A 12,715-nucleotide genomic window follows, 5' to 3' on the forward strand; every position below is an offset into this window, starting at 1 on the left:
TTTTCTTTATAAGCATCTAGTTTTTCACATCCAGCCACCATATATTGAGGAGATGATAAGGTTCTACTAGCTGGTTCAAATACACACATAGCTGCTTCTATTTAATGTCACATAAGACCTGGAATTTTTTCTGCTTCATTATTAGTGCATGCATGAAAACTGCCACTATTGCCTACCATATTTTCAGGAGCTTTATTTCTGAGTGTATAGCTGCTTTATTATCTACTATTCATACTAGTTGTAAATTATTACACACTGTTACGTAGATAAAAATAAACTTCTGGAAGGGTTTGAATTCTAACAAGTATTTCTCCAATCTGGGGGGACAAGTCATGATCCTTCAAGGGTCTCCAAATATGCTCCTTCACCTTTGACCAATAATCATAGCTCATGTTGTGTGATAAGAGGCCGCTCAGTACCACGATTGCAAGTGGTAAACCACGACATTTACCAACCATCTCCCTTCCTAATTTCTTCAAATTTGGGGTTGTTGGTTCTGCTCTCTTACAGAACAATTCCCAGCTCTCATCTTCGGTTAGAAAACGGAGTTGATGGACAAAACATTTGCCATCTGCCATCTCTGCAACTTTTTTGTTGCGGGTGGTCATGATGATTCTACTACCGTTTTTCTGGTTTGGAAAAGTAACTCTGACAGGTGCTGCAGCATATCATACTCGTCCATGGTTGACAACTTTTGTTCGTACTCAGCTCCCATAAAGGACTTCGCTATTCTCTTCACAACATCTTTTATGTCATATTCGTTGGACACACAAACCTTAGCACGAGTGTCAAAATTTGTCAACTCGCTAGAGTTGTACAACTTGGTGGCAAGTGAAGTCTTGCCCAAGCCCCCCATTCCGTGAATTGAAATAACTTTAAGGAAGGGATCCTTACTATTAAGTTCAGCCTTCAAAGTCTTAAAATCATCCTCGAAACCAACCACTTCCACCTGGTTATTAATGGCGGTTATTCTCAACAATGTTCTCTCTTTCTGCTGCTTGTTTGGAGTGGCTAAGATGTTGTCAATACGGTACTCATTTTGCCTATTCTTGATCACTTCAATCCTTCTCTTGAGTGAATCTATCTCCTTGCCGATATCAGAAAGCGTAACTTCTTCTCTGATCATGCAGAAACAGGCCCGAAAACAATCCAAGATACCTTGTTTCGGAGCTGCATATTCTTCTTGGTTAGCACTAAATTCGCTCAGGATTTTTATCGCATCATTGGCGACATCTCTAACGTCCTCCACCCAGTTGCGGATTTGCTCCTCTTCCAGCCTTGATTCTGCAGATCTTATGGAAGACTGAAGGTATCGCAATTCATCTTTGAGCCACCTTAAATTATCTTTCACTTCTAGTAGAATGTTAACTTCTTGTGCAATAAATTCACCAAGCTTTCCGATTGTAAAAGATACGATTGCATCAACCATTCTTCCCAGGAGCAACTAGAATAATATTAATCTTTTTAAGTGACTCCAGAAAGCTGAAGATTGTAAAGATTTGTATGTTCTGTTAGGCCATCATAAACTTAATTTATATAGTACACAGACATATGAGTAGTGGTTCAGAGATGATTTTAACATCGATTGCAGTAGATATTAGACTTTTCTTATTCGCTGACGTATATGGTGTCCCTGTAAGATGCTTTGAATAATTCGTCTTCAGAACAACCAGAGTGGTGTCTTATTGTGGACAGTTGCAAATGAAACATGTAGTCATAAACATGTAGTCATAAACATAATCCATCTTTAGCTCATCTTGGATGAAGGTGCTAGCAGCCTTTCCGATTTCCTGTGCCTGAATTTGCGAGTATATTAGAGGATACAAAAGCAACTTTTATGATGAGAATGATATCTGAAGGAGGAGTAAAATACCTTCTCTGTATTGAGATTCCCCATTCTACTGCATATTCTATTGATCTGCATTTGTCATCGTTGTTTATTGGCCAGTAATGTTCCAAGGGCTTTAGGCTTCTCACGAAGAAGTCATAGTAATCTGGTTTCACTAACAAAGTAACTGAATCACAGGCTAATATGTACTTTTCACTAACTGACCAAGCATATCCTTCAATATAAATCTTGTACCTACACATTGATCATGTGTCTGAATTTGTACGAAACAAGAATGAAAACAGAGACTATAATATGATACTTAGGTACAATTGACATACCTATAAGTGCATTGATTTGCAACATTTGACTGTTGAAATCCCTGTTGCCCTTCGCGAATCCAGTCCTGGAAAAAAACAAAAAATGACTCGATTACCTTCAACAGATTGATTTGAACAAATGATATTGTTTACTCACTGGCCTAATAAAATCATCATTTTACCTGAACGAAAAGGCGAGCATTCCAGTCATGTTCTTCAGAAACATTGCACTTGAGCAGGTCTTTTCTGTTGTCTACGACAAAAGGGTTTCATTTCTTTCAGTATCATTTCCCATGGCTTTATATTTATTTCAGCCCTTAAAATGCATTAACAGCTTTTCAATCTTTCAGGTTTACATTCTAAGCAATCTAATCCTAATAGATATAGTTTAAAGTAGTTCTACCGAGTTCAAAACATAAATATGTAATATCTTTCAAGCTCCGCAACATTATTTCCACAAGAATCTAAAAGATAGTAAATATTTAAGGCACAAAAAGAAAAGATATTTATCAACAGTTGAGTTAAAATTCGAAATTTACCATCCCCAGAAGGACCAATCAGGAAAGACAATATCACTAGTCCATTGATCGCCACAATATCTGAATAATGGCGGAGTGGAGACATTGAGTCTGCGATACAAATGTGATTTCACTACTGGTTTGTCATCAGTATCAAACATCAATTCCAGATCCGGAAGTCTACCAGGATACCTTCTTAATAACTGCAGAATCCCCCATATTGTGAACACATCTCTAGTTTGTATCGACTTCCTGGACTTCTCTATGTAAACCTTTCCTTGCACTATCACTAGTCGAAAATGTGCAGTCCTTTTCGCCTTATCCACCATGTTCCTCGTGATCCCTGTTGCCTTAAACGGCTTTAAATCTTCATGTATCCAGCGAAAATACTTAGGGCATGTTGCACTTGCGCTTGAATCATCACTAGCTTCCTTTGTTCTAAAAACCTTAGGATAATCTGATGGACACATTTGTGTCACATTTTCACCTGAACAATAAAGGGGTATCTCGACTCTTTCCTGGATTTTAACCTTTTCCGGGATTTTCTTCAGTTCATCCGTCTGTGTAATTCTCTTATTCTCTTTGGAAACAATAATCACATTATCAACATAAACTTTACTCTGCTAAAGATTGAAAAACACAATCATCTACTAATGTATGCGACAAAAAACACTATATAGCAAAATTTATTTCAAAAATCATATAAACTTACATGATTGATCACAGAAAACATAAATGCTGCAGCCACAAAAATGAAAATATACAGAATAGTTGTACTGATTCCTGATGCCTTCTTTAGCACTGGCAAACGCCATAAGTTAGCTCCAGATGTCTCTCTCGATAGCCTGATCGATAAATATCCCATAATAAAAATTCGCATTCAAGAAATAAATCTTATTTTTAAATTTTCGAATGCAATTATCCAGTATCCAATTCATTGCAAGTCCTAATGAAGTAAGATAATTTAATTCTAAAAGCACTTAATATTTGATCTGCAAATTTTCTGTATCTGAGAAGTCCATTAATATACTCTGTCTACCAATTATGTACAACTTTCATATAAAATTCCACTTCACTGTCCCTATCAAATGCACACATACATAACTCAAGTGTATAAATAACTTAAACACATGTATAACAAATGCATGTTTGCAACGGAATCTCTCACGGAGGAGAACACACTCTCACCAAGATTGGTTACAACCACGTAATAAGAACACGTTCTGATCAAGATTTGTTACAACCAAGTAATAAATTTCACTTAAAATCGAGTCCCGAAATTACCAATGTGTGGTCTAAAACCACACATTGTCCAACATTTAAATAAAATATAATTAAAAAAACATTTATATCAATGTAACAAAAGAAACAAGAGGCTTATGTTGATTTACCAGTCAATATTTTTCATCTCAAAATCAGAAACTCTGTTGTGAGAAGTCCAGAATCTTGTTCTTGCTTAAAACCCTTGTGTGTGGATAACTATAATGTTGATATGTATGGTGTAGAAAATATTGTACGAATAGATTATTATGAATATTATTGAAGCCCAAGTCCTAATATTCAAGGCCCATCTATCCAGTCTATTCATAAGCACATGATCCAAGAAAGATTCTAGATTAATTAGCTGTCTTAGTAGCTGTTTATTTGTTTTGTCCTAGGAGGGAAATTAATGTTTTTGTTTTAGCTTTACAGTAGGAGGACAGTGGTCCAGGGTCTTTGTAACTACCTCTATTATAAGAGATGACTTATCGTTGTAGAAGAATCATCCAAGAATGAAATGAAAAAGCTTCTGCTTAAAACCATACAGTTTCATTGTTCAATTGTTTTCATGGTATCAGAGCTATGAATTACATCATATAATTGGTGTGCTTATTCTTCACTTTATCTATATCTTTTATTGTCGAAATCACTACAAGAAAAACGCAATCAGACAACACCGATTAGACAACACTCGACCAAAAAAGTGTTGCCCGAATTTTTCATACAACAGTTTTTTTGCAACCAAAAAATTGGCGTTGTCTGACGTTGATTACTACAAGGGATAAAAAAATGTTGTCTAGTAAAACAAATCAGACAAGTGTTTTCAAAATTAAGATGTTGTGTGAATGGGAAGGCTTTAGTATTACTACAACGCTTTAAATCCATTGTCTAGTTGATGGAGACAGACAACCCTTTCTAAGGTGATGTTGTGCAAATGAGTAAAATCTTACAACGATTTTTAAAATCCATTGTCTGAAAATGATTGAGATAACGTCTTGTTTAACGGTTGTGGAAATGAGACAAGTATTTTTTTCTACTAGTTAGTTAAGCTCGAATCACACAATGTACAAATTAGGTGTTGTCTAAATGATACCTGATAGACAAGTGTTCTACATATATTATATGTCACCTATATCAGACAATAGTCTAATTCTTAAAACCGTTGTCTTTCTTACTAAATTTAAAAACGTGTTGCACAACAAAATATTCAAATAAATCGTTGTCTAGTTTATTACAATAAAAATAGTAATAATTTCAAAAAAAAAAAATTTCCTAACAATTCATTTTAAATTTTTTTTAAAACAAAAAACTCTAATTAATTCCACTTTCATCTAGATTAAATATTTAAATTTTATATTACAAAATAGTTTAATTATCTACTTTATAATTAATAAAAAATTAATCACAAGTGCTTCAAGTTTACATTGTTAATTGTTCAATCCAAACAAGTGTTTTTCAAAAAAGCACGTTATATTAATCTACCTTGTACAAGTATTTTTAAAATAAAACACTTGTAACAGTTAGACAACCGTTATCGATATTTATAATCTGTTGTAAAATATGTAATACTACAACAATCTTAAAGAAAAAACTGTTGTAGAATTCCAACAACGACATTTCCTAAAAAACACTTATGTAAAGTAACTTACCACAACATGATTTTAGAAAAAAACGTTGTCTATATTTTTACTAGTTTTAAATTTTTTTCGAAAAATTTATATGCCACCGTTAATTAATTTATACGAGTAACCAATAACTTACACTAAATTAATTTGTGTGTATTAAGATTTCAAATATACCTAATAATTACAACCTACTAATAACATAATACCGATAACGTGTATCAGATCGTTAATAACGTTAAATAATAAATATTTATGAATAAATAAGCTAAAAAATGGGCACATTTTTACAACGGTTTTCTTTCTCAGACGTTGTCGTATAAAACTATGTACAACAGGCTTTTTGAAAATACCATTGTGTGATTCAACAACGGTTTTTTTCTTGAAAACCGTTATTGACATTGTTTTTAAATAACCTTTTTTGGTTATAAACCGTTGTATGAATTTGGCATTATTTATTTGGTTGATATTACATCCGACAATTGTTTTATATTAAAAACTGTTGTATGACTTTTGTTAAGACAACACATTTTAAATTTCAGACAATTATTTTTAATGCCATATATTTTTTTGACTTTATTAATATATATTCCTTAAACTGTTGAAGTTAATATATATTGTTTTTATTCACTTAAAAAATATTTTAAAATTTTCAAATATATCTTGCTTGAAATTATACCGAAAATGTAATTAAAGTGGTAGTTCCTAAATATTAAAAAAAATACCCCTCCCGACAACGAGACTCGTTCCCGATTTACATGATTAATTTTTAAAATGATTTTCTCGACGATCCAACCATACGGATGTTAAGATATATCAATTTTAATCATAAGAAAAAATTATTAAAAAATTTGAAATTCGTCTTGCATGCCAGGATTAGAAAAATCTGGTAAAAGTACCCCTCCCGACAACGAGACTCGTTCCCGATTTACAGGATTAATTTTTTAAAATGATTTTTCGACGATCCAACCGTACGGATGTTAAGATATATCGATTTTAGTAATAAGAAAAAATTATTAAAAAATTTGAAATTCATTTTGCATGCCAGGATTAGAAAAATCTGGTAAAATTACCCCTCCCGACAACGAGACTCGTTCCCGATTTACAGGATTAATTTTTTAAAATGATTTTTCGACGATCCAACCGTACGGATGTTAAGATATATCGATTTTAGTCATAAGAAAAAATTATTAAAAAATTTGAAATTAATTTTGCATGCCAGGATTTGAAAAATCTGGTAAAAGTACCCCTCCCGACAACGAGACTCGTTCCCGATTTACAGGATTAATTTTTTAAAATGATTTTTCGACGATCCAACCGTACGGATGTTAAGATATATCGATTTTAGTCATAAGAAAAAATTATTAAAAAATTTGAAATTCATTTTGCATGCCAGGATTAGAAAAATCTGGTAAAAGTACCCCTCACGACACCGAGACTCGTTCCCGATTTACAGGATTAATTTTTTAAAATGATTTTTCGACGATCCAACCGTACGGATGTTAAGATATATCGATTTTAGTCATAAGAAAAAATTATTAAAAAATTTGAAATTCGTCTTGCATGCCAGGATTAGAAAAATCTGGTAAAAGTACCCCTCCCGACAACGAGACTCGTTCCCGATTTACAGGATTAATTTTTTAAAATGATTTTTCGACGATCCAACCGTACGGATGTTAAGATATATCGATTTTAGTCATAAGAAAAAATTATTAAAAAATTTGAAATTCGTCTTGCACATCAGGATTAGAAAAATCCAGTAAAAGTACCCCTCCCGACACCGAGACTCGTTCCCGATTTACAGGATTAATTTTTTAAAATGATTTTTCGACGATCCAACCGTACGGATGTTAAGATATATCGATTTTAGTCATAAGAAAAAATTATTAAAAAATTTGAAATTCATTTTGCATGCCAGGATTAGAAAAATCTGGTAAAAGTACCCCTCCCGACACCGAGACTCGTTCCCGATTTACAAGATTAATTTTTTAAAATGATTTTTCGACGATCCAACCGTACGGATGTTAAGATATATCGATTTTAGTCATAAGAAAAAATTATTAAAAAATTTGAAATTCATTTTGCATGCCAGGATTAGAAAAATCAGGTAAAAGTACCCCTCCCGACACCGAGACTCGTTCCCGATTTACAGGATTAATTTTTTAAAATGATTTTTCGATGATCCAACCGTACGGATGTTAAGATATATCGATTTTAGTCATAAGAAAAAATTATTAAAAAATTTGAAATTCGTCTTGCACGCCAGGATTAGAAAAATCCAGTAAAAGTACCCCTCCCGACACCGAGACTCGTTCCCGATTTACAGGATTAATTTTTTAAAATGATTTTTCGACGATCCAACCGTACGGATGTTAAGATATATCAATTTTAGTCATAAGAAAAAATTATTAAAAAATTTAAAATTTATCTTGCACGTCAGGATTAGAAAAAAACAGTAAAAGTACCCCTCCCGACAACGAGACTCGTTCCCGATTTACAAGATTAATTTTTAAAATGATTTTTTCGACGATCCAAACGAATGTGAGGATAAATTTTTTAAATGAATTTTTCAAATTCATCTCGAATGTGAGGATAATAAATATACAAATATATATATAATAATTGTCTATAGTTAATCTACTTATATTTTAATATATTTTTTATTAAAATATGAGATGTATACAATATACATGAAAATTGAAGCGGCAAATAGGCCGCTCTGTCATTTTTTCCAAAAAAACCCCGCCTTGACAAAGTGTGCACTCTAAATTCCTTTACAGATCTGATATATTTTCATTCTCTCTTTCTTTCTTCTCTCTCCCCTTCTCTCTCCCTCTCTTTCTCCCCCTCTACTCTCCTAGTTATGAAAAATCTGTACATACATAAATATTTTCTTTGAATTGAGCCTCCATTGATTGATTTGTATGTTTCTTTAATGGAGGCTTTAATTATGATTCCATTTAGGGTTTCAATTCGACTTCAATTTGGGGTTTTAATTCGTGTCCAAAACTACGGCTTTAGGGCTTATTTGTGGATTCAACGGAAGGGGCTTGTCGTTAATTTTGAGGTTTCTCTCTCTCTCTCTCTCTCTCTCTCTCTCTCTCTCTCTCTCTCTCTCTCTCTCTCTCTCTCTCTCTCTCTCTCTCTCTCTCTCTCTCTCTCTCTCTCTCTCTCTCTCTCTCCCTCCCTCATTTTAGTTCTTATTTTGTGCTGATTTTAGTTCTTTGTGTGTACAAGTAATTTTTTTTAATTTGACATATATTTTTATTTGCATTGCCTATAATATTAGTAAGGAATTGGAAGAAGCTGATTTTATCTACATTTTTACTTGTCCTGTAATCTGTAAAAACAATATATTGAATATGTTGAGGGAAAAATTGAAGCTCAAGAAGAAAGTACAACCTTTTCTGTGAAGGATTGCAAAGTAATGAAGGATAGCTTTTTTAGTTAAGTACTTTTGGTTCTCAATATTCAATTTAAGGTATTGGTTATGATTTTAAAAGATGAATAAAAGTTAATGTAATATTGTTTATGGTTGAGGCTTGTTGAATTGTTAGACAGACCTTTGCAGAACTACTTCAAGCAAAAGGACTGCTTGAACTATTTCTTCTATTTCCATTGGGTCCTTATACAATTTAAAAGGCAAGTGAGATTTTAATCAAAATTTGTAGGCTAAAGGCTAAGGTTTGGGTGATTATATTCTTAACTAAACAATAACGAAATAACAATGAAATTAAAAAGAACACGAGAGATTGGTGATGCAAAAATATCCTTAGATGATAACACTACCACTTAACAGAATCGTGGTTGTTACAGGTGTAAGTCTTCATGCTTATCCTCTAACTACTAGAGTTGTTCATGTCCACTTCACCATCGTCCAGTTTCATCCTGTCGACCAGTTTCTTATCCCGTTATGTCTTAATGTTTTTGTTGTATCTTGTTGCAGAAAGTGGGTCATAACACTACCAATTTACAGAATGTTCAAAATTTGAGCACAGAGAATTGTTTTGACCATTGTTTTATATTGTGTATAAATTATAGAAGATGCAATCCCAGAAGTCGTGCAGTTTTTGGAAGTTACAATTTGTCAACTATAGGCTACAAGTCTGAACAACTATACTTAACCAAGTTTAATGAGGTAATCATAAATTAAGAGCTGAATTTGAGTGGTGTTAAATAATTAAATACAAGTAGCAGAAGCACATGAGGTGATAATATGATAACAGTAACATGATGGCATGTGTGGACACTCAGTAACATTCCTGTCTGCTCAACTGCCGGCTAATCCTTATGTTTTGGGGCACTCATTGTGTTCACCTTCTAATTGTTGTTTCTGTTGCTATGTACATGACTGGAGATAAGACAGAGCCCTTTGAGAAAAGTTCAGGTTGCAACTTTGACAAGTTTTTTGGTGGTGTACCATGTCTTGAGAATGTCACTGGGAAAATCTACTTTACAAAGGTAAGCTGATTAAAGTTTCTTTTGGATTTATTAGATTGGAAACATGTTATTGTACACTCACCATTGTTTTTGTTTACCCTCTTTGTTCAGTATATGAGTATAGGATATGAACTCGGGAAAGTTCCATTAACTTATGACCATCTGAAGCTAATTCAACTGTATCAAGTAAGCTTTGAAGACGTAAAAGGAATATTGGTTGTTCTTCGCTTGATTTTGAGCTCTCCAAACTTACAAGAACTTCAAATTTCAGTAAGTTAAACTCTAATGTTATTCAACCTCTTTGTGCTTGTTTATTTAATTGCTTATAATTATGTTACATCCCTTTCAATTATGTACAGTTCATCGAATGCAATCGCTGCATCAAAGGCAACTGATATAAATTTTTGGGAGATAGATTGCCCTACTGGTTGCACATTAAAAAATCGTAAAACGGTGAAGATTTCAGATTTATCTGGTGTGCCACATGAGATGGAATTCCTCAAATTTTTGCTTAAAAATTCTCCGGTGCTTGGGTGATGAGCGTTTTACCTAAGATATATGTTTCCTACGGAAAATTGAACGTGGTAATAGAATTGCTGCGATTTTGAAGAGCTTCTTCCAAAGCTGAAATTATATTTATTCAAGATGAAGTGTAGTAATTTTTATGCATATACGCTGGTCTCTTTTCTTTCCTTCTTTGTTCTATTGGTTATTGTATTTGTTCAGATTTGTAAAGTTACCTTCATTTGATTACTTGTTATATTTTGAGTAAGACAACACTTTTAACAGCCAAGCTTCATTAAAATATCATGTCTTTAATACTAAAACAATGCATTCGAACATAAAACTTTGGTACAAAATTAACTTTCACAACACTAGTAAACCATTGTCTATATAATATTAAGATATTGTATCAAAGGTATTCATGCAATATGTTTGGACAAATAAACAGTTGTATGTATCTGATCATGCCATACATTAAAATTCAAAACTGTTGTGTGTAGAAATTTATTACAAGAGTTCTACGAGCTCAATTTCATTTTTGTTGTCTATCTGAATACACAACAACGTTTATACAACAATAAGTGTTGTAGGATTGGTTTTAATGTTATACCTTACACAACGGTTTTCTGAGTTTGTGAGAACCCTTGAGTAATGTCGCTTGTTACGACGAAAACAAGCAAAAAACGTTGTCTTTTCTGGATGTAATACAACGGGCTTAATCCATAATCATTGTCTGTATAATCTCAGACAATGTTTTTTAGCCGTTGTCTGATCCAACTAACAGACGGCGGCTCAATAGTCAACGGAAAAATAGGGTATCAGACAACGGACATAAACCGTTGTTGAAGCTTGTTTTCCTTGTAGTGAATGGCAACTACTGATAATATTGTTCCTACTAGAACATCTATTGATGTCTCGAGCCCTTTGTATCTTCACCCTTCTGATGGTAACAATTTCATGACCATTGATAAGCTTCAAGGCTCGTCTAATTATAGATCTTGGAAAAGGTCTATGGAAATCGCCCTATCTTCAAAGCGTAAGCTGGGATTTGTTGAAGGTACATTGCTTAGAGATACAACCGATGAAGTCAAGAAGGACGCCTGGGATACGTGCAACAACATGATCATCTCTTGGATTCTAGGGTCGGTTTCCGATTCTATCAAGAAATCTATTATGTTTGTGAGCAGTGCTCATCATATATGGAAGCATCTTGAGCAACGTTTTGCTCTCACCAATGGATATCGGAAATACAAGATAAATAAGGAGTTGTATGAAACCAAACAACAAGGAAAGCCAGTTAGTGAATACTACACTCATATGAGGTCACTTTGGGAGGAGCTGGAATCATTGGTCATTCTTCCTACTATTAATGCAACAACTGCAGAAATTACAACTCTGATTAATGTTCTTGCTCAACAAAGAGAAGAGCAAAAGTTGTTCCAATTCTTGAATGGATTGGATGACACATATGCTGCTCAGAGAAGCCAAATGCTTATGATGGCTGCTCTTCCCTCGGTTGAAACAGCATGTAGTTATATCGAACAAGAAGAAGCACAACGGGAGATTCTCAGTCATTCCAAAGATGAAAGTGAAGGCCTTGTGATGTACAGTAAAGGGACTATGGGTATCTCTGCTAATCTTCAAGGTACAACACAATGTGGTGCTTGTGGGAAGCCTGGTCACAACACTGATAAATGTTGGACAGTTGTGGGTTATTCCAGCTGGCATGCTAAAGCTAAACCTCAAACACAACAACCACACAGAAGCAAGGGTCGAGGCAATGGCATGGGTACTCAGCAAAAATGGAACAAGGGAAGATCTAATTCTGGAGCCCGAATTGCTGTTAATGTGCAAGGGCCAACTCAAGATACTAGATCTATAGCTAGTAGTACTGCTACAATCACCTCACAGCAACTTGAGCAGCTGTTGCGGATGCTACCAGCGTCTTCAAGAGGGGGAGGAGATACAGATGATGAAATTGAGGGCAGCTATGCAGGTATGGTCTCATGCTATTTTGCTGATTCCACTAAAAATGATGAATGGATTATAGATTCTGGTGCGTCTGATCACATGTCTGGTATGATTGATGTTTTAGAAAATGCTGTGACCTGTGAAAAACTAGCTCGAATTAACTTACCTACAGGTGAGAAATCTCAGATTACACACAGAGGAAATGTGAGTTTGCTTAATAAGCTAAAATTACAGAATGTGCTTTATATTCCT

The 12,715-nt window shown here is 34.0% G+C and overlaps 1 protein-coding gene and 1 long non-coding RNA gene across 2 annotated transcripts in view; one reads left to right on the forward strand and one right to left on the reverse strand.

The window, feature by feature from the left end:
* LOC141671511 (uncharacterized) overlaps positions 1-4,214 on the reverse strand; it is a 73,589-nt gene extending 69,375 nt beyond the window's left edge. The window contains exons 1-3 of the mRNA XM_074477783.1: positions 4,058-4,214; positions 3,379-3,511; positions 2,688-3,286 (exon numbers count right to left, since the gene is read on the reverse strand). Coding sequence (XP_074333884.1) covers positions 2,688-3,286; positions 3,379-3,511; positions 4,058-4,074 — 749 coding nt within the window. The 5' untranslated portion in view covers positions 4,075-4,214. The remainder of the gene's footprint in view (positions 1-2,687; positions 3,287-3,378; positions 3,512-4,057) is intronic.
* Positions 1-12,715, forward strand: part of LOC141671305 (uncharacterized) — a 328,936-nt gene that overhangs the window by 268,540 nt on the left and 47,681 nt on the right. The window lies entirely within an intron of this gene.

Source organism: Apium graveolens, chromosome 7 (genome assembly GCF_009905375.1).
Source record: "Apium graveolens cultivar Ventura chromosome 7, ASM990537v1, whole genome shotgun sequence".
NCBI classification, from domain to species: Eukaryota; Viridiplantae; Streptophyta; class Magnoliopsida; order Apiales; family Apiaceae; genus Apium; species Apium graveolens.